Source organism: Balaenoptera acutorostrata, chromosome 13, assembly GCF_949987535.1.
Source record: "Balaenoptera acutorostrata chromosome 13, mBalAcu1.1, whole genome shotgun sequence".
In the NCBI taxonomy this organism is placed as follows: domain Eukaryota; kingdom Metazoa; phylum Chordata; class Mammalia; order Artiodactyla; family Balaenopteridae; genus Balaenoptera; species Balaenoptera acutorostrata.
The window spans coordinates 74,940,480-74,962,286 of NC_080076.1; the positions used below are offsets into that span (position 1 = coordinate 74,940,480).

General features: G+C 55.1%; 1 protein-coding gene across 1 annotated transcript; it reads left to right on the forward strand.

Annotated features, from left to right (window-relative positions):
* Positions 1–58: 58 nt before the first annotated feature.
* On the forward strand, positions 59–20,940 carry MVK (mevalonate kinase). Its single transcript, XM_007180108.3, is given in 13 exon segments — positions 59–184; positions 1,470–1,561; positions 2,420–2,567; positions 5,269–5,413; positions 7,222–7,377; positions 10,546–10,649; positions 11,241–11,286; positions 15,213–15,303; positions 15,679–15,795; positions 19,015–19,168; positions 20,204–20,301; positions 20,303–20,364; positions 20,366–20,940. Coding segments are annotated over 12 exon segments (1,434 nt in total). The 5' UTR covers positions 59–184; positions 1,470–1,483; the 3' UTR covers positions 20,601–20,940.
* Positions 20,941–21,807: the final 867 nt, after the last annotated feature.

Genomic DNA, 21,807 nt, shown 5'->3' on the forward strand with positions numbered 1-21,807 from the left:
CTCGTGAGGACTTAGTTAGCAACAGCTATTGGCCAACGCTCAAGCCAATTGGTAAAGGGGCTCTCGGTTTGCGCGCCCTGATTGGCTGGGAGAAGGAAGAGGCCTCTTCCCCCCGCCGCCCGCGAGCTTGGGGATGGAGTCCCGGAGCGGCTCGGGCTCGGGAGCAGAGGGCCTGTGGCGACAGGTGAGAGGTCGGCGTCCCGGGACAGGGTGGCGCGAAGTCCGAGGCCGAGACCCAGGACGACCCTGGACCGGGCTCCCGGCTTCTCTGGCTTAGTTTCCCCAACTCTGAGAATCCGTCCTGACGAGCCGGCAACCTGGAATCTGACAGACCGGATTTGGAGTTTCGGACAAGCAATAGGTCCCCCCCACTCCGAGCCTGAGTTTCCCCCCTAAGAAACGGGGATCACTGTAGTATATACTTAGCGCATAGTGCGGTTCTGGTCTCACGCTACTGAGGTAAAGCCTTAAATGGATGGTAGTTTTGCATTATTTATAAAAATCTAAAACGCGCACACGTACGCCCAGCAAGTCACTTTCTAGGACTCTGTCTTGTAGAGATCCTGACTTAAGTGTGCAAAAAAAAAAAAGGGGGGGGGGTATAACAGCTGTTTTCTGCTGCCTGTTTGTAATTGTGAAACGTTAGAAACAGCCTAAATGTCCAGGAAAAGGTTCCTTCCGGTCCATGATTTCATTTAAATTTCTATATTTAATAGTAGTAATAATAGGGGACTTCCCTGGTGGCTCAGTGGTTAAGAATCCGCCTGCCAATGCAGGGGTCACGGGTTCAAACCCTGGCCCAGGAAGATCCCACATGCCGCGGAGCAACTAAGCCCGTGTGCCACAGCTACCGAGCCTGCGCTCTAGACCCTGCGAACCACAGCTACTGAAGTCCTTGCGCCTAGAGTCCGTGCTCCGCAACAAGAGAAGCCACTGCAGTGAGAAGCCCGCGCAACGCAACGAAAGAGTATGCCCCGCTCCCGGAACTAGAGAAAAAGCCCGCGCACAGCAATGAAGACCCAACGCAGCCAAAAATAAATAAATAAATAAATTTATTTTTAAAAAATAGTAGTAATAATAAAAGCTGGAACTAAGAACAGAGCCATTAATAAGTAACTATGAGTAACTGAGTGATTATGGTGTGCCAGACCATAAGTGTTTCCCTTGCATTATTTAATTTAACCTTCTCAAAACCCATTGAGGTAAGTACATTTATTGTCCCCGTGTAACTTTTGAGGTTCACAGCTATTTGAGTGAGTTAGCTAAGATGACATCACTGGGGAGTGGAAGAGCTGGATTTGAACCCAGATCTATTTGATGTGTCTAGCTGACTGCTACCCTGCACTGCTTTTCTGGGCACATAGCAAATGCTGATGGTAGCTGCCTTTTTTGTTATAATGGTGAGCTTGAACTAGGCATTCTCTAAGTTCTGGGGGAACTTCCATCCTCTTTCTGGCTTTCCTTTTCAGGACTTCCAGGAGCCATGTTGTCAGAAGTCCTGCTAGTGTCTGCCCCAGGGAAAGTCATCCTTCATGGAGAGCATGCCGTGGTCCATGGCAAGGTACAAGGCCCCCTGAGCCTTTGAGGATTAGGAACTGCTTCTCCCTGATGCTAACCTTAAAAGAAGCTGAAAGGAAGCTTTGAGGCATAGCTTGGGAGTACATCAGAGAGGAGATCAGTTTCTCCCCAGCTGGGCAAAGAAAAGACAGGTCTTAGGCCCTCTGAAGGGCTTCTCTGGCCCACCCAGTAAGAGAGCAAAAAGATGACATGGAAAGCCCCGTGGGTGGAATGAGGCCACTTAGGAAGTGAGCTTCGGTGGAGAAGAGAAGAGGTTTAAGGACTAAACTCTGGGGAAAACGAATAGGATTCTGCAAAGGAGTCTGAGACATGCATTGTCTCATTTACCTCTTACAGCTACCCTCTGACGTTAAACTTTTATCATCCTATTTTGCAGACGTGGAAGCTGGGACTTAGGAGGGGATCGGTAACTTGATCAAGGTCCCGTGCACCTCGGTAGAGCTAGGAGTGAACCTAAGTCTGCTTGAACCCAAAGCCATGCTTTTTCCACTCTTTCAAGCTGTCGTTTTTCATATTTTTAACTTATATTTATCTTTGAAAGCATGGTGATTATGGGGAAGCCATTCCTTGGTGTTGAGAACGTGTGAAATTTTACGTGGGGAGGGCAAATATAAGTAGGTGTTAACTCCTAATTGATTGGTAGTGGCTGTGCCTAGGCATGTGGGAGAGGGTGCCAACGTTGATTAGCAGTGTCTGCCAAGGGCATAGGTGAGAGTGGCCTGTGTGCTAGTATTTGCCCTCTCTTCTCGGCTCATTGACAAGGGCCCCTTTTTCCTAAGACAGGAGCCATGCTTGTTGCCAACCACCCTCAGGCTAACTGCTTGTGCCCTTTATTCTATAGGTAGCACTGGCTGTGGCCTTGAACTTGAGAACATTCCTCCGGCTTCAGCCCCACAGCAATGGGAAAGTGGGCCTCAACTTACCCAACATTGGCATCAAGCGGGCCTGGGATGTGGCCAAGCTTCAGATGGTGGACACCAGCTTTCTGAGTAAGTACAGGGAGCAGGAACCAGGTGCGGGAAGAGCCTGGACCCTGAAGAGAAGGGGAAGGAGGACAGCTGGGTTGTCATCCCAGGCTGTCCGCTAGGGACCAAAAGCCAGCCACTCTGGGGGTGTTTTCTCTCCTGTCCCCATAAAAATAGCTTCACTTATTTATTAATTTTTTTTAAATTTAAAAGCATAAAATGATGCACTAGGTCTATGTGAGCCGTTGGGAGAGGTCATCAGGGCCTACTGTTGAGTGAAAAAACACAAGATGCAAAACAGCACGTATAGATTAAGTATCAGTGGGTATGTAAATGCAAAGAAGAGGCCTGGGAAGATATATATCCACTGACAATGGTGATTAGTTATGTCTTGGAGGGTCCTACAGTCGGGGAGTGGACAAAGGGAGCCTCCCTTCTACAATGTTGTTTTAACAAAGAGAATGTTTTGGTGTTTTGTGTGATTGAAGATCGTTAAAAATAAAAGTAACTTATGTTACTGGAAAATATGGTCAATGCTGAGATGTTGCCAGGAAAAAAAAATCCCCAGTTATCACTGCCTCCCACTCCACCCCCCCAGGACAGCGCTAAGCATTTTGGTGTTCATCCTTCTGGGTTATTTCCTGTAGACCAGTAGTTACATTGATTGATTGAGATAGGGAGAGAGCTTGTTTTTTACCCAAAATTGGATCAAGCCACATAAACTTTTTTTTTCTTTTTTCTTCTCTTTTTTTTTCCTTCTTTTTCTGTTTCTTTTTCTGTTTTCTTTTTCTTCTTTTTTTTTTTCCATATAAACTTCTTAGAAGCGTGTGGGATTTTTCCCTTCTTCAATATATTGGGGCTTTCGTCCCATGCCAATAAATAAAGGCCTCCGTGCTCATTTTGGTAGTGTTGGGGCTGTTTTGTCCACTCCTGAGCAGACACGGTTCGTTCATCAGCAGAGTGACTGTCTGCAGCAAAGCTGCAGTGTGTTCTTCGCTGTCAGTGTTTCCTGTCTGGGCTGACGCCTAGTCCTTTGGAACAGTGTCTCCCAGCCAGGGTGGGGCAAGTGAGACTCCTCCAGGGGCCTTTTCTTTTTAAAAAATAATTAATTAATTAATTAATTTTTAATTTTTGGCTGCGTTGGGTCCTCGTTACTGCATGTGAGCTTTCTTTAGTTGCGGCGAGCAGGGGCTGCTCCTGATTGCGGTGCGCGGGCTTCTCATTGCGGTGGCTTCTCTTGTTGCGGAGCACGGGCTCTAGGCACTCCGGCTTCAGTAGTTGTGGCACGTGGGCTCAGTAGTTGTGGCTCGTGGGCTCTAGAGCGCAGGCTCAGTAGTTGTGGCGCACGCGCTTAGTTGCTCCACGGCATGTGGGATCTTCCCGGACCAGGGCTCGAACCCGTGTCCCCTGCGTTGGCAGGTGGATTATTAACCACCGCGCCACCAGGGAAGCCCCAGGGGCCTTTTCCAGACGGTTCCCTGTCCCCCGTGAGAATCAGTCCACAGCTAGTCACTCAGCCACTCCCAAACCCTGCAGGGAGATGAAGGAAGAGTTGAAAACCCACAGTTGCAAGCAATCCTCAGTCCTGCCTTGAGATCCCCGGGGGAGGTTTTTGTTGTTGTTGTTTTAACAGTACAGATGGCTTCCTGGCCCTGCCCCTCTCCTATGGAGAATCGGTAGTGGTGGTAGGTGACCCGGCGTGTGTATTTGCGTGATTGCAGGGACAGCCTCAGTTCAGAGCCACTACTTTGGAGCGGCCTGGCCCTTGCTCTCCGTGCTACCCGAGGCCACTCAGCCTGGCTGGAAGCGTTCCGTGAGAACTGGCTGCTGCTTTTGCATGTCACCGTGGATGGAGCAGCCAGGTGTGGTGGCTCACGCCTCAGACCACCTGTCTGAGACTCCCTGTGTGAGCCTGGGAGCGTCACTTACCGCTCTGAGCCCCTGTGAGCAGAGTCGTGATGCCTGGGAGGGCTGCTCTGAGGATCCCGCAAGGTGGGAGGTGGGTGGAGGCTGTGATCTAGAGTGTAGTCCATTCACAAGGGCTCGTTAGGCTACTTCTCCAAGGAGACAAAGGGGATCTGAACCTTTTGGTGTCAAGTTTTCTACTAGGTTGCCAGGGTCTGCCATATTTTTCTTCCAGTGTTTTTTTGTTCCCTCCTAATAGTCCTAAACATATTGAACATTTGGGCATTTATGTGTCCTGGTTTTATGTGCGTGTCCTGTTCTCACTAATTATGTTTTGGGAGAGGGAAATATTGGGGAAATAATACTGCCTTTGGTTTTGATTTTGTACTGTGGAGTTCAGTCCTAGGCCTTTGAGTGATTGTGTGTGCATGTGTGTATGTGTGCGTGTGTGTGTTTGAAAACTACAATTAAGCCCTTACTATGTGCCAGGAGCGGTGCTAAGGATACTCTGTACTTTATTTAAACAACCCTGGGAGGATGTACTGCTGTTACCTCTGTTTACCAAGGAGGGAAACCGAGGTGCAAATAGATTAAGTCACCTACTCAAGGTCACAGTAACTGGCACAGGGCCCCAAACCCAAGTCCGCCTGCCTCCCAAGCCTGCAGTCCCCTGACACCCTCGGCTGTGGTGCTCGGACCCTGAGTCCGTGTCCATCCAGATGCTGACTCCCATGACTGCTCGGCCGTTTGTATTCTGGTGTCTATAAATGCCCCGAGGCCCTCTCACCCACCCGCTTGCACTTGTTTGCCCATGTGACAGAGCAAGGTGACGTCCCAGCACTCACCCCGGAGCAAGTGGAGAAGCTGAAGGAGGTGGCGGGCTTCCCCGAGGACTGTGCCGACCACGAGCAGCTGGCCGTGCTGTCCTTCCTTCACTTGTACCTGTCCGTCTGCCAGAGTCAGAGGTGTGTGCGCGGTCGGGGCAGGGAGTCCGGGCGCAGCCTGCCCCGGAAACTGAGCCAGGGTGGCTGTGGTTTTGGCTGCTGGACGATGCACAGGCTCCTTCCCAGGCTCTGAATAACAGCAGCTGTCCTCGCCGCGTGCCAGGAGCCGTGCTAGACCCTATATGTATGGTCTGCTTTCAGTACTCATGGCAACCCCACGAGAAGGACGCTCTCCTCATTTTGCACAGGGAGAAACTGGGACCCAGAGAGATAGAGACATTCAGGGCCACACAGCTACTTAGTTAAGTGGTGAGAGCTGGGAAATCAACTTACTTCCCTTCAGTGTCAACGCCTGCCTTTTTAACCCCACACTGCCTCCTCTGGCCTCTTCGATTCAACCAAAGCAGATTCCATTCTCAAATCCGCCGTGTGTCTTCTTCAAGCCATGCCCAGAGAGGCACCCTTGTTCCACACCCCACAGGCTCCAGGGGAACTCCGTGATTAGCGGAGTGAAGCCTGTGTTATGATAAGATCTGGGTTGTCTGCTCTCTCGGGAAAGCCAGCTCCTAGAGGGGGACATTCCTGCTGAGGTGGTGTCACATGGTGACAGAGGGCACGAGCTGAGGGTCAGACGGCGTTGGTTCACACCCCAGCGCGACCATTTACTAGCTTGTGTGAGGTTCTTACCCTTCCTGAGCCTCAGCTTCCTCATCTGTAAAATGGGGGTGGTAATAGCACCTACCTCGTAGGGTTCCTGTGAAGTTAAATAAGTTCATTTACTTAAAGTGTTTGATTCAGAGCCTGGCACGTAGCTTGATAAATGTTAGCTATTATTATTATCACCTTCCTCAGAGAACCTATCAGAGGATTAGAAACATTATACATGAAAGGGGCCTAGCACTGTAACTGGCACACAGTGCGTGTGCATTGTGATTTGTGGTCCAGGACCCGAAGGGAAAGCCTCGAGGCGCAGCCCTTCACTCGTGCAGCAGACGCTGGCTAAGCGGCCACTGGGCCCGGGTGCTGCGCTGCAGACACATTCAATCGCGTCTTGACACTTGCTGTCCAATGCCAGGGTTTTCACCTTGAGAGGGGCGTGTCCCCTTCCGGGGTGAGGGTGGGGGACACATTCCAGAATCTGATGTGGGTGGGGTGGGCATATGCAGTTTGAAAAGGCAGATTCAGTCTTATAACTTTATATTTGGAGAACGGGAAGAATGCTTAATGAAAATGATAGAACCTGACGTCTGACGGTTCTCGCTGGGGGGGAAGTAGAGGTAGGATGCAGCAATTGGGAAGTCTCCGCTGATCCAGAGCAGGCCTGTGTTACACGCGGCTGGGAAACGCTGTCCGGTGGGAGAGGCATCCCATGAACACAGTATCAGCGCCCAGGGGGATCATTTGAGGACGGTCTTGCAGGATGGGTAGGAATTCCCCTGGGGGAGAAAGGGGTGCAGAGCTGGGCAGAGGGACCAGCCTGTGCTGAGGGCAGGGCCTTGACAGAGTCTTGCTTGTGTGGGGAGCAGGAAGGAGTTTACAGGAAAGGTCGGTGGATCACGAGGCACTTTTAGGAAGGGCTCCGGTTGGACAACAACATAGTGACTTAAACGATCCTCTACCTATTTTCAAGTTGTCTGATTCACCATGAGTTCCTGCCATCCAACAGGGGTGCCTTTGGGGTTGGGAGATCTCCCTGAGGTCAGAAAACTGGGCCAGACACTTAGAGTCAGGCCCTGCCCGTGTCCAGTCCTGGGTCTGGGCCGCCGGTTCAGGGCTGGCCCCTCACGGCCCTTCAGGAGAGTCACGCTCTGCTGCCTGCTGTGTTTCAGAGCCCTGCCCAGCCTGGACGTCACTGTGTGGTCGGAGCTGCCCACCGGGGCCGGCCTCGGCTCCAGTGCCGCCTACTCCGTGTGTTTGGCGGCTGCGCTCCTGACTGCGTGCAAGGAGATCCCAAACCCGCTGAAGGATGGCGAGGCCGCCAGCAGGTAATCAGGCCCTTGCCTCGCTCCTTGTCCTGCCTGGGCTCCGCACCCCGCGCCGAGAGGAGAGAGGTGTCCCTTGGCCACCTTTCAGCTGAGGACGTTGGGGGACAGGGCGGCTACACAGCTAGTAATGGCAGAGCAGGATCCGGACCCGGCGGTCTGAATCCAGAGCCTGAGCTCTTTGCCCCCAACCCCCCACCCCTCCTTGCCTCCTTTGGGTTCAGGTGCCCGTGATTTGGTAGAAAGAGCCTGAGCCCGGATGTAGAGGGCAAGGGATCAGAGGAGGCATCGGGCCCCCCTGCCATCGACTCGCTGAGGGACCTTGGCCAGCCTGCTGCCCCCCACCCCACCCTGGGAGCCTCACTCAGTGCCCTTTTCTGTAAATGGCGATACGGATACCCGGCGGGTGTTGCCAGCTGGTACCAAATGGTTATGAAAAGTAGTATAACGTGCTGAGAAATAAACATAGCAGGAGTGTCGGTCAGGACAGGGCGTCTCCCCTCCCGTGGGTCCTCGATCCACAAGTTCGCAGCGTCTCCTCCGCGGCTTATTGTAAGTCACTGAGGCTTGTCCAGACAGGGCTGCCGGCGGACTGTTTCTGTTACTTGGGGAAACTAGAGAAACCGGCCCGAGTGTAGATAACGCAGTTTGCCCTGGGAGTTGGGGATGAGGCCCCAGCATCCAGCCTGGCAGCTTCTTGGTGAGGCCTGCCCTGGGCCCTCATGGCTCCGGGGAGCCCTCCCGCTGGGGGGCCTTACGTACCAGCCATGTGGGCCCAGCTGTGCTGTGTCGGGGGCTCTGCGGGCTAAGCCCGGAGGTCGCTTTGGTCCCCGTGGCCACAGCAGGTGTGGGGCTGTTGATGTGACTCCTGGTCCAAATTCCCCAGGGCTGCTCTGAAGGGCTCATGCGCTGGAGAGAGGCTGGGGCGGGGTGGGGGCGGGGTGGGGGGAGGGGAAAGGGGCCCGCGGAGGTGGCCGTGGGAAGGATCCGCAGGTAATGAGCAGGTAATGATTGCACCTGCGGGGATTGCGAGGCGGCTATTCTCCAGAATGGTTTTCAGGAATCTCAGGTTTGCCAGTTAACTAGCTTCTCTCTGGGGCTCCATTTCCTCATCTGAAAGTGAGGGGCAGCACCTGTGATCCCTTGGGTGGGGGGAGCTTCCAGCCTTGACATGTGCTGATCCCGAGATAAGACAGTGACTCAGGACGGAGGCTTCAAGACAGCCGCTCATTACTGTGTGCTGATGGCTGATTCTAGCCCAAAGCAGTGAAGGCCGTGTTGCCCTGGGTGTCCCGAATAGACACCTGCCCACAGGCCGGCCAACTGGCTCTGCCTTTCAAAGGATATGGGTGGTTGTGTGTGCGTGCGTGCATGTACACGCCTGTGGGTGAGCCAGTGTCCAGTGTGCATGTGGGTGTGGTCTTTCTCGTGCTGCTTCCTTCCACCCAGTTCTCCCACCTCCCCTAAAGACCCATCATTCCTTCTCAGAAGCTGTGAAGAGAGCAGACCCACCCACCCTGCCCCCCAGCATTTCCCAATCGGAAGGAAGACTCGAGTTTGCAGAGCGGGCCAGGCCCTGGGCTATGTTCAGCTACCCCTTCCCCACCTCGCTGGCTTGCTCGCTCACTTTTCGGTTCTGGAAAGGGCCAGTTCTTGTCCAGTTCCAGGCGTAACACAAGCAGCACGGCCTCGGGCTGGACTGCTCTCCCGCTATGTCTTGCCTCACTGACCCACCTCATCCCTCAGCCCCTCCATTCAGAACAGGGTGTGCCCCGTCCAGCCGGCATCGCACTTCCCAGAGGCTGTAGTTAAGTTCTGGTGGCTTCCTGACATCTGCTCTGTATTAGACTCCAAGCTGCAAGCAGTTAAGGACCACGTCTGTGTGGGCTTAGTCACAGGCACATAGTAGATGCTCAATAAATATTGGACAAGTGAGTGAGTCTTGTCGGCACCAAAAAGGTCAGTAGTTAACGAGCTCAGGCTTCCATTAACAGATGCAGTTCTGATGTCGTGGTGAGTGGTACTGTGATCTGAGCCTCGGTGTCCTTCGCTGTAAGAAAGGGGGTGGTAATGGTACCTTCCCTTTTGAGTTGTTGTGATTGTGAGGATTACAGATGGTCCATTAGAGAAAGCCTTTAGCGCAGTGCTTGGCCCTGGGTAATCAGTAGCTTTGAGCAGTGTTAACTCACTATGAATCATAGCCTCACAACCACCGTGTGAGTCTCAGGTCCCTAAAATCCTCATCTGACAGATGAGGAAAGAGACTCAGAGGGGGTGATTGACTTGCCCAAGGCTCCACAGCAAAGGGGTGGGTGGACCAGGCTTGGAGTGACTCCAGGTGCCGTGATCCCAGGTGGCCTCTTTTTCCGGAGCACATACTCTCCCCTGGGCATTTTACAAGGCACCTGTGTGTTTTTCCATCCCACAAAATCCTCTGTGAGGTAGACATCTTTATCCCTATTTCCCAGATGAGAACACTGAGGGTCGGAGGTGACGCAGTTGCTCAGGGACGCCCAGTGAGTCAGCGGCGGGATGGGGTTCACACCAGCTCCCTGCTTGATTCCCAGCTCAGCTGCACAAGCCCCGGTGGCTTCTGCCGTTTCATGGGGCAGGGGCTCGACAGAAAGGAAACAAGAGCTGAGAGAGAAGGTGGGGCAGTGGGGCTGAGCACTTGCCCTCGTTTGATACTCACATGTTTTGGGTCTGTTCACTTAAACCGTCACTGAGTCCGCATCCCTTCTGGGGAGGCACCGTGGCCGCGGGCTGGGGAGGGATCCAGAGATGACCCACATTCCACACCCCTGCGCTGAGCCTGTGAGGAGGGAGGAGTTACCATCCTACAGAGGAGGAGACTGAGGCTCAGAGAGGGCAGGCAAGGGGCCCAGAGTCACTCAGCTCATAAGAGGCAAAAAGCAGGATCCCGTGAACGCAAAGCTTTGGCTCTTTTCGCTGCACCAGGCGAAGAGGCATGCTTTAGGGCGTGCTCTTTAGCCGGAGACGTTCAGAACTGTTTACTTTTCTCTTCTTTCTGAGTTCGGGGGCCCAAGCCCCTTTGCCTTTTGGTCTCCAGCAAGCCCAGCCTGTGACCCTTGCCCTCTGCTGCCCTCGGTGACCCCCAGCCCCCTATTCACCACCATGGACAGTAAAGACGAATCTCTGTGTCTCCTTCAGGTGGACCGAGGAGAACTTGGAACTAATTAACAAGTGGGCCTTCCAGGGGGAGAGGGTGATTCACGGGAACCCCTCCGGAGTGGACAACGCCGTCAGCACCTGGGGTAGGTGCTGCCTCGGGCCTGTGTTCTTTATTTTTATTCTTTTAGAAATTCTTATGACAAGCGTAGCTGCCCAGGCTCTGTGGGTTTGGGATGAGCAGCATCAGTGCGTTCTGAGGAAGATGCCATTTTCCTGGTGGGAGGGGAACGGGGGGCGTCTCAGGGCCTCGCCCCTCCTGGACCCGAATCTTGGGGGGTGGGCCTGGGCCTGGGAAGCTACGGTTTCAGTGGGACCCCCAGCCCCAGGGGTCCAGATGGTGAAGCTGCGGAACCATTGCTGTGGGGTCTGCAGACTGCACCAGCTGGGCTCCCCTCCGGTGAGGACGCCTGCGGTGGTCCCACCTCCACCCCGTCGCCGTGCAGCCCGTCGGCGGGAAGCTGGATGCCTGGATGTAAGGGAGGGACCCCAAGTCCTGGGCGCAGAGTGCCTTTGCGCCCTCCTGGGCCTTTGCTGCCTGAAGCTGAGTTGCCTAGTTACGGGGTTGAGTCTAGTTATGGTGACACTGTACCCCTACCCCAAACCCAGCCCCTTTCCCAAGAGGCACGGATACGGAGCTTTTCCTACGACTCTGACCCACTCTTTCGTCTCTTTAGGAGGAGCGCTCCGATACCAGCAAGGGAAGATTTCATCCTTAAAGAGGTAATGCTGGGGGAGCCGCAGCTTCCGCGTCTGGCAGGGAAGGGGGGCCCCATTTCTTTGGGAGGGAGGGAGGGGCACGTGCCCCTGGGCGTCCCTTCCCCTGTGTGGTCCCGCAGGGCGTGGGCTGCGAGGAAGCCTGCTCTTTCCTCTCCACTTCAGCTCTTTTTTTTTTGGCTGCGCCGCGTGGCTTGTGGGATCTTAGTTCCCTGACCAGGGAGGATTGAACCCGGGACCTCAGCAGCGAGAGCGCAGAGTCCTAACCACCGGACCGCCAGAGAATTCTCCACTTTAGCTCTTAAATTGCCGAGAGATCAGAGGGGGAGGGCATGCGAGGCTGCGCCATTCCGCTTCCAGAAAGTGGCTGTTTCCCCAGACCTTTGTTCAGTTACCCGTTCATCCGTTCAGTTACCTGTTCGTCCATCCATTTGTTCAGTAAACAAGAACTGATACCTTCCTCTGTTCCAGATGACACTGCATTAGGGCCTAGGGGTATAAAGATGAATCTCAGACATAGTCCTGGGCAGTTAGGGACAGACATACACACACAAGCCACCAAAAGATAACGTGGGAGTTGCCATAGTGACGGCACCATGGCCGAGCAAGACCAGAGCCCGCGGCAGGCTCGTGGGAGTCTGAGCGGAAGGGACATTTAGCAACTTTCGTATTTCCTTCCGCCCTCCCGCTGGAAGCATTGGAATTATAGACATGCGTATTAAATTCCAACATCCTCTGTTCTGTTTGCACTCAGTGTGGAAACGTCAGGGGCAGGAGTGAAGCCCATGGCCAGTAGGAGCAGGTGCCTCCTGGCTCTTCCCTGAGCCCTCCATCAAGTTGGTGGGGGGCAGTGGTTGTCCCAGGGTGCTCTGCTGCCTCGGGGGGCCTTTCCACACTCTCAGGGTCCCAGGGCTCCCTGTCACCTTCTGCAGCCAGGGTGGTCTTCTTGGCAGCTGGACAGCAGGTCCTGGCCCTCTGCCAGCTGGGCCACTCCGTTCGGGACTCAGTGACCTGGCAGGCCATGGTGCGGACTCCTTCTGCCTGCACCTCTGGCATCTTCCCACCCCTGCTCTGTCAGCTTCTGGGAGCCAAGCCTGCCTTTCTGAGGCCCCACATCAGCGTTTCTTTAGCCTTAGCGCTGCGGACATTTGGGGCTGGAGAATTCCTTGCAGTGGGGCCAGTCCTGTGCAGCGTGGGATGTTTAGTAGCATCCCTGGGCTCTGCCCACCGGATGCCCGTAGCACCTCCCCTGTCTCCCAGTGTGACAACCAAAGATAGCTCCAGACATTGCCACCTGTCCCCTGGAGGGCAAGGCCCCCTGGGTGACAACCACTGCTCCACACAAAGGAGGGAGCGGAGCCATTTGGGGGCTCGGGACAGCTTCCTCCGGCTGCTTGTGGAAGCGATGGCAGGGGGGCCTTGTGCCCAGGTGGCGGCTGGCCCTGCCAGGTGGACCGAGTCCATGTGCAGTGAGAGCAGGTGCGAGGGCAGGATGCAGAGGTTTGTGGGCCCGGGCCTGCCCTCAGCCCACGGGCTTTTGGAGGAGGCAGTCACGACTGTGATCCTCGGCACACAGGTGTCCTCGGGGCTCTGAGGCTGCTGGGGATGACAGTCATCGTCAGGCTGCAGATCTGGGGAGTCCTTCACGGGGCAGCGGCAGGTCATTCACTCTGTTGCCTGCAAGCCTGTTGTATCCTAAGCCCTGAACTGGGCCCTGGGGACAGAAGATCAATGCAGATGTGGCCGGGCACATGCATGGCCTATGCGGGGAATTAAGAGCTGAGCGCCGGAGGGTTTCCCAGGCACGGGGAGGCGGGGGGAGAGGCCCCAAGGTGTGCACAGTGGCCGGTGGTGGTGGCGGGGTGGTGGCAGATTCTCTGGGGTCCACAGGCTTGAGTTTGAGCCCAGCTCTGCCATTTGTCTGCTGGGGGCCCTTAGGTGAGTTACTTCTCCTGAGGCCTCTGTCTTCTCGTTTATGTAACAGGGATCTGGGGCATGAAATCAGAAACGGTATCTATCAAGTGCTTATTCACTCCTTCCTGACCAAATTCATTCATCCAGTCTACAAATATCTCTGAACAACTACTGGGTGCTGGGGCCTCAGCAGGGAACCCAAAGTCCCACCTTCACGGAACTCCCACTTTGTGGGAGGACAGCCCACAGACAGATGTCTCTGTAAGAGCACGTCAGGCCATCCCCACGGCCTTAGGACACATAAAGCAGAGTGAGGGCTGGAACGTGAAGGAGGGAGTGGGACAGGCTGATGGAGGGAAGCCCCTAACCAGACGGCATTTGAGCAGAGCTGCCGAGGCTGGGGCAGGTCCCTGGAGGAGGAGACACACGTGCAAAGGCCCGGAGGCAGGAGTGTTCCTGGCGTGCTTAGCAGCAGCCAGGAGACCAGGGTGGCTGAGTGGAGTGAGCTCCAAGGGAGGGCAGAGATGAGATGAGGCTGAGGACATAGCCAGGCCCAGATCACTTACAGGGCATAGCCCCAGGTGGTGGTGACTGGATGTCATAGGAGCCTGAGTTTTGTGGGGCCCGCAGGGCTAGCAGCAGGCCCGTTTGCAGAGGACTTTATCTGAGAAAGATGAAGATGTGATACCCGAAGTTCTCCCACCCCGATGGATGGTGACACAGAGCGGCCGACCTTTGCTGCCGGCCACAGGGCGCTGCGGCGAGCAGATGGCAGATTCTCTGCGAAGCCAGGAGGCCAGACTCCACATTAATCCCGCCAATGGCTTAAAGAGGAACCCTTGCACCCCACACCACGCCTCGTGCTTCTCAATAAAAAAAAAAAAAAAAAAAAAGCATTGTTTGCGGAGAGGATCAAGATGCGACCTCCCAGAATGCTGCCCTTTTGAGGAACGGCTTGTCTTTAAAGGGAAGAGAAAAGCCAGATAGAATGTTCATCGTTTGTAAAGTTAAAAAAAAAAAAGCCGGTCTCCAAGGCTGAGAATCGATATTAATTTCATGGGCTTATGGGCGGTGAGATCAAGCAGGTTTCTGACAGCCTTTTCCAGCCCTGTTGGATTTTACAATCTTGATCTGTGAAAAGAAAAGCGAATAAACGTATCAGGGGCCTGTCCATCTCCAGCTATCTCTGGCTAGAGCTCATCCAAATTCTCCACGCTCTGTCCCTGGCCTTGGAGCAGTGCTCTGAAAGGCGGGTTGGGATGACAAGAAACAGTGGCTTAAGTCCCCAAAGACAGCCAACCACAAGGACAATTGGGGTTGTGGCTTTAGGAGGGATTAGAAAGCCCAGAGGGCAGATGAGGACAACGGGGTCGTGCTGGAGAGCCGGCTGACCGTGGCCACCCCAGGCCCTCCGTTCTCCTACCTGGGGGTGACTGACTTCCTCTAACCACACCTGGTATCATACCAGGGCCACCGGTCTGGGCACTGTCGAGGCAGGGCAAGAACTGGCTCAGAGCGCTGGCACCCTGACCCTCCCATAAGGCTGCCCTCCCCTCGCGTTCCTGTGCCCACTGGAGCATCCTTCTTCCCCATGCCCCCTCCATGACCCATCCCTGGTCCTGTGGCTTTTTCTTTTTGAATCTCCAGTACCCTCCTCTCCAGCTCCCTGGGGTGGCCCACAGGACAGACCTCAGCCCCTTCTTGTACCCTTTGAACTTCTAACTCCATGCATGCCAGGCCCTCCATGTGCATGTTCGCTCGAGGTTGAATGAATGAATGAGTGAGTCACAAACCAAAGGAAAATGTCCGTCCGCCCAGGGGCCAAAGGGATGCAGCTGTAGGCGGTGGTGGGCACCCCAGGGTGGGCGTCAGGACCTGTCTCCGGCCTGCCATTGACGTCACCTCCCCGGGCCTCTGCTTCCTGCACTGGGTCAGGGTGGGGCGGAGTACAGGCGGGCCCCCAGCCCTGACCCAGCTGCCCCGTCCTGGGCTCACCGTGGACCCTCTTCACCCCCCAGGCCGCCAGCTCTGAAGATCCTGCTGATCAACACCAAGGTCCCCCGCAGCACCAAGGCCCTGGTGGCCGGCGTCAGGAGCAGGCTGCTGAAGGTGCCGCTGGTCCCACTCCTGGGCGGGTTCCCGGCAGGGCCGCGGCACTCACGTTTGGGTGTCCAAGCCCTCCCTCTGCCTCGTGGGTTAGTGGAGGGGGGTGGGGTGGAGGGGACCTGGGAAGGTGCCGTCCGTCCATACCCCCGCCGGGAGGCAGAACAGGGATTGTTAGACGTGCTGGCTTTGCAGTGAGAACCCCCGCTTGGGTCAAGGGTGGCTGGACAAGGCGGGGACCAGGCCAGAAGGAGAGGGGGTTTCCTTAGAGGGTGGGTGTGGGCCCTGGGGACACCTTCTCCCCCTGCCCTGGTGCTGGAGCAGCTGTCCAGTGTCTGCCAGCCCCCAGGCCTCATGGGCCCTCGATCCCTTTCCCTGCAGTTCCCAGAGATCGTGGCCCCCCTCCTGACCTCCATAGATGCCATTTCCCTGGAATGCGAGCGGGTGCTGGGGGAGATGGCGGCGGCCCCGGCCCCAGAGCACTACCTCGTGCTGGAGGTAAGAGCCCGCCTGCAGGATTGGGGTCCCTCATCCACGGCGCTGTCCCAGGCAGGGGCTCCCCATCTGCGCTCAGAATCCCTGGGAGCTAAAACACAGAGGCCGGGCCTGGGCACCCACGTGTGCACCCATGAGCAAGCGTGCCTTCTTTTGAAGCCTCTTCCCAGGTGATTCGGAATAATCAAGTGAACACACAGGCAGCACTGAGGGTGGTGCCTGGCGTGTGCTAAGTACGACGGGCCATGTTTGGGATCATGCATGTAAGGACACAGTCCTCCATAGGTCCAGGAGCAATTTCTCCCCTGGCCGCTTCTTTCCCGTGATGTTTGCTAAGTGCATCTATTCATGCAGTAGCTGTTTCTCACCTGCATGCTGTGGATCAGACATGGTCTAAAATTGTTCTCTCACTGTCAATACTCCAGCCACCACCCTGTGCCTAATTCTAATGTAGAGGTTGAGACCTCACGCTTTGGATTTCATCAGGCCCAGGTCTGAATCGTGGCCTCACTGGAGTGTCTTAAGAGTGCAGTGAGGCCCTGTGGGTAACACACAAGCACCATGCCCGATGAGCCACCAGCTCGGCCAGAGGGCCTGGGCTCATTCCCAGACCCGGTCCATCTGGCCCAGTGAATGGACTGCATTAAAAAGCCATCTGGCTTCCCTGCAAGAATCAGAAGATCCGGCAGCCCCAGCTGACATAGCTGTGTGGCAGCGGTCAGCTGGAGGTGCCCAGGGGACCCCCTTGAGATTGGCCCTGGGGTCTCCATTTCTCCATAGTCCCCACCACTCCCTAAGTATTACCCACAGCCGCTATACTCTTTGCCTGGTGCCTCCCTGTCCCACTGTAGGCATTTGAGTCTGCAGCCCCTGTAATGAGTGGGAACTGCTACTCTCCCAAGGCTCTTCACAAATGATTCCTCACTTAGTCCTACAACAACCTACCTGTGAAGTGGATAAGTTGCCACCCTTTTACAGATACAAAAACCAAGACCTAAAGAGAATGACTTTCTCTGAGGTTTTCCAACTAATGAGTGGCCCTGAGCTGGGAGTCACTGACTTATTTGTTTATTCCTTTAGTCAACATTTTTTTTTTTTTTTTGGCCTCGTTGCACGGCTTGCGGGATCTCAGTTCCCTGACCAGGGACTGAACCTGGGCCACGACAGTGAACGTGTCGAGTCCTAAGCGCTGGACCGCCAGGGAATTCCCAACAAATTTTTAATGAGTGTCTACTACAGGCCCGGTGCAGGGACTCCATCTAATTCATCTCTGGGCTTTTGCCCTCGTTCCCCCAGCCACCTCCCTCCATTCCCCCAGCCTTTGCCTGCTCATTCTCAATCCCTTTCACGTAGAAAAGAAGGGAACACAGTCTTCCCGAGTAGGAAATTAATAATGATGGAGTGCTGCCTAAAATACACCCTGTTGAGCCCCTGGAGAATGCCTCAGAACAGCACGTCAATTATACATCGTGTATATTTTTGGCTTCGGCAGCCGCTGAAATGTGCAGCTCGCCTCCCGGACAGCTCTGCGCTCAAGCCAGCGAGTTGTTCTCCTGTGTCACAGCCTGTCATCTGATCCTTGACAGATTTTGGATCAGAATGTGACAGGTGTCTGGAACCTGCCTTGGCAACGTGACACCTGGTGCTCAGGCGCAGAGAGAGGCCCCCAGAAGTTTTCCCTCCCATCCAGCCCTCGGGGCCGGTGAAAGGCACCCGAGGCTGCCACCGGGCCATCACGCCTGTCTGCTCGTTTGTCAAAAGTACTGGGGTGTGTGAGGCGGGCTGCGGGGGAGAGGCAGACCCGACCCTGCCCGACGGCTCCAGGCAGGAGAACCAGGTGGGCCTCGGCAGACAGCCCTGTGATTGGCAACCCTTATGGCACACAGGCGCTCCCAGGACCCCGGGGCAGAGCTGCATGCTGTCAAGCCGCACACGGCAAGAAGTGGGTGGCGGGAGGGATGCCAAGGGTGCTCTCAGAGGCGGGGTAGATGCACGCTTCGCATCAGGCAGATCTGGCTTCCTGTGCCAGCTCAGTACCTTACTAGCTCAGTGACCTTAGGCAAATCACTTTCTCCTCTGAGCCTCAGTTTTCCCCTTTGAAAAATGGGGATGATGGTAATGCAACCGTAAAAGTACTAACAGCAGCTGATGTTTGCCAAGCACTCACCCTGTTCCAGGCATCATGTGAAAGATACCTCATTCCATCCTCACAGCAATGAGGCAGATACTCTTACAATCCCTGGTTTACAAGGGGGGAAACTGAGGCTCAGAGTGAAAGACCTCTTCCCAAGACACACGACCAAGAAGTGGCAGAGCTGGGACCCAAACCCAGGCCCCTCTGCCTCCAGATCCCACATTTGTAACTTCCCTGCGGACCGGAGCTCATCCTCAGAGCCTCAGCATCTAGCAGGGTGCCGGCAGCATGTTGAAGGGATTTGCCAGACACCGATGGAGTAAATGAAATGTAAATAGGGAACGCCTGGGCAGTGAGGGTTGTTAGCTTTGTTATTTCATCAACCTGCATCTTGTTTGATCTGCAGGAGGGCAGAAATTTTATTACGCATAATCAAAGAAACCTGAACAAACATTTAGCAATTTCCCCCACTTGTGACATTGTTAGAACTACAAACCTGTTCTTATTCTGAAAATCGGTACCTGAGGGAGCTGTACGATGGCATATTACTTGAGACTTCTTTTCCTGCAAATGACAGAAATCCATCTCAACTAGACTTTAGCAGAAAAGGAATTTATTGGCTTATAACTGAGACGACCAGAGGGGACAGCTTCAGGCATAGCTGGATCCAGGGGCCAAAGATCTAGTCTGAAATCTCTCTCCATCTCTGTAATCTCTGACCATGTTCAGGGAAGATAACTCTGGCGGCCTACCTCTGAAGTCAACCAGTTTTAGCAGCTTCCAAGGGAAGAGGCAGAGTAAACCCTGGGAGGGATCTCATTGGCCCAGCTGGGGTCACAAGCCTGATCAGTCCCCATGGCCAGAGGCTTCTGTGGCCAGGCCTGGGACATGTGCTCACCACCAGCTCCATCCCAGCCCCGTGGGACGTCCTGCAGGAAGGAGAGGTTCTTTTATCAGTGGAGAGGGACAGTGTGCCGGGTAGTCAGAGCCATTTGCGGTCCCAAACCAGCAGCTGTCACGTGGACAGGGTGGGCAAAGGACCTCGACCTCAGGCAGGCCAAGCAGGAACAGAGACCTCTCTCCCTCAGGAGCTCATCGACATGAACCAGCACCATCTGAACGCCCTCGGTGTGGGCCATGCCTCGCTGGACCGGCTGTGCCAGGTGACCATGGCCCACGGACTGCACAGCAAGCTCACTGGCGCGGGCGGCGGGGGCTGTGGCATCACGCTTCTCAGGCCAGGTACCCAGGGGATGGGCAGGGTTCCACCTGGGCAGTTCCCTTGGGAGAAAGAAGAGGCCTCTGAATAGTCTCAGCTCTGCTATATGGCCTTGGTCAAGTGAATTAACCTCTCTGGGCCTTTGTTGCCACATTGGTAAAATAAGGATGCTGACAATCTAGTTTATGTAAGATTGTTGCGTAGATTCAAGGAGGAAAAATGCATTTAGGGAGGCTGGTGCAGGGCTTGTTCCTACCACCTTCTTACCTGCCAAGGCTCCCACAGGCTTGAGAAATAACCAGGACATTGTCACCACCAACCCTACCAGCCTTGCATCCCCTGCTGTCACCTCTTGATGGGGCCACGATGCGGAATGGCCTTGCTACAAAAGAAAGGGGTCTCTTTCCTCTTAGTCTCTGGGGAAAGAGCAGGGCTGAGGATGAGGAACGGGCTTATAGCAGCAGCCCCTGTGCTGGGGTGGGAGTCACTGCTCCTTTTGGTTTCCTTTCTCTCCATCTCCCCTTCTTGGCCTCCTCCTCCTTCCTTTTCTTGTCCTGCTTTTCCCCTTTGCTTTGCTGTAAACCCTCAGTGGCCCACAGAGGCCCCCTCCGCCTCAGTGGGACTCCCAGGCCTCAGGGAGTCACCGTGTCCTAACTTCAGGAGACCTTGACTGTGGGGACCTAGTTCAGGTGGCGATGACGATGGCGAGAGAACATTTCTTGAGCTTGTGCGGTGTACCAGGCGCTGTGCCAGGCTCTCCACCTGCAGTAGCCCATGCCAGCCTCACTGTGACCCTTGAGGGGTAGGTCTCATTATTAGCCCCTTTCCCAGATGAGGAGACTGAGGCTCAGAGAGGGGAAGTCATTTGTCTGAGGCCCCATGGCTGAGCCAAGGCCAGGTCCGTGTGACTCGGGATTCACAACCCTCCCGGGGAGGGTGCCAGGCTCGGCATACCAACAGGAAGACCGGCCCCTGTGCCTGTGCCGTGAGCGGAGACAAACATTCTCCAAGGGAGTGGATGGTTGTCAGGGGTGACCTGCTGCCCTTCCTCCCCACAGATCTGGAGCGGCCAGAGGTGGAGGCTGTGAAGCAGGCGCTGACCAGCTGTGAGTTTGACTGCTGGGAAACCAGCATCGGTGCCCCTGGTGTCTCCGTCCACGCGGCCACCTCCCTGGACACCCCTGTTCGGCAAGCCCTGGATGGCCTCTGAGATGAAACCACCCCACCACGAAGCCCCTTCCCAGATTATTCTGGGCACTGGAGTTGGCCTCTGTGCCGGCCAGTGGGCACCCAGCTCCTGACACTGACCAGGAGGCCCCCAGCCCCTCTGTGATGCCCCTCCCACTGGCCATGCCCCCCAGTCCCCGGAGTGAGTCAGGTGGCCCAGAAGCCATGTCTGTGTTCTACAACATTCTCTTGAGCCGGTGGGCAGTGGGGCCATGTGGAGTCCTCTGAGACTCAAGGGCCTCTTTCCTGTTCTCCCTGAAGTGCCCACAGACCCACAAATTCCCTGGCAGAGCTGCTTGGATCCCAGATGCAGGGGTCTGGTTCCCAGAGCAGCAGGCCTTCTCCCTCCCTCCACCTCTGCTCACCTCCCGCAGGAAGCCTTCCCAGGCTGTTCTCTCCAGCTAGACTGTGGGTGCCCCCAGGGAGTGTCCGGGTGGTGGTCTTTGCCTTCTACCCTGCATCCCGAGGGTTGGCCAAAGGCAGAGTTGATGTTCAGTTTCTTCCGGTCTGAACCCAAGGGGTTTGCAGAAAAGATGGCAAAGGGGGGAATAAAAAGATCTTGAGTAAACAGTGCTTCACTCGTGTCCAGAAAGACGGGGGAGGGTCTGGTAGTCTCCAGCTGCCCACACCTTCCTCTCCTGTCCTGTCCCTTCTCCAGCCACTTTGTCAGTGGAAAGAAAGGCTTTGGGTCACTTGGTTGTGTGTCTCGGGGGATGGGGCGGGGTTTCCCCAGATGGCCCTGGCCAGACAGGGACGGATGCCTGGACATCAAGCTCTCAGCCCTTCAGCAGAGCTCCAGCCCGCTTTTCCAAAAAGGGGAATTTTAAGCTTCCTTGCTTCTCAAACCGTGAGTACCCACTAATTCGCAGACTTTTTAAAGAAATGGAAACAAACCTGCTGTAGGTCAGGGAATATTCCTTTCTTTCTAAAATTGACTGGGGGTGGGAAAGAGACTTGAGCACTGGTAGCCAGTGCCTGGTACCTGCTGGCCCTGTTTGAACTTTATATTGCAAGTCAAGGCTCTTTATGAAATGGCAGGATCCATACAATAGCTCTGGTAGCTAGCACATTGCCACCGGAAGCTCTGGAAGCCCTGGGTCTGCAAGAGGCTGGACAAGAAGTTTGGGGGGCTGAGGCAGGGAGTGCAGGATTTGGTTAAAATGGCTCTGTGCTTCTGCCCTTGACCACTAGGGGGCAGCTGGCTTCTTTCCCAGCATCTTCACGGGGAGGGTGAGTAGGAGCCAGCCTTAGAGCACAGTCTGTCTGCCCCCCACACCACGGTTCTCTCTCCAGGTTCTGCCTGGGGTCACTGCCAGGAATCTGAGGGCGATAAGAAGAACATCTGCCCCAGCTTAACACGTGAAAATGGCCCTAGCATCACTGATAGGGGTTGCCTGCCTCTGCCCTTCAAAACAAATAATGCATAAAATGATAA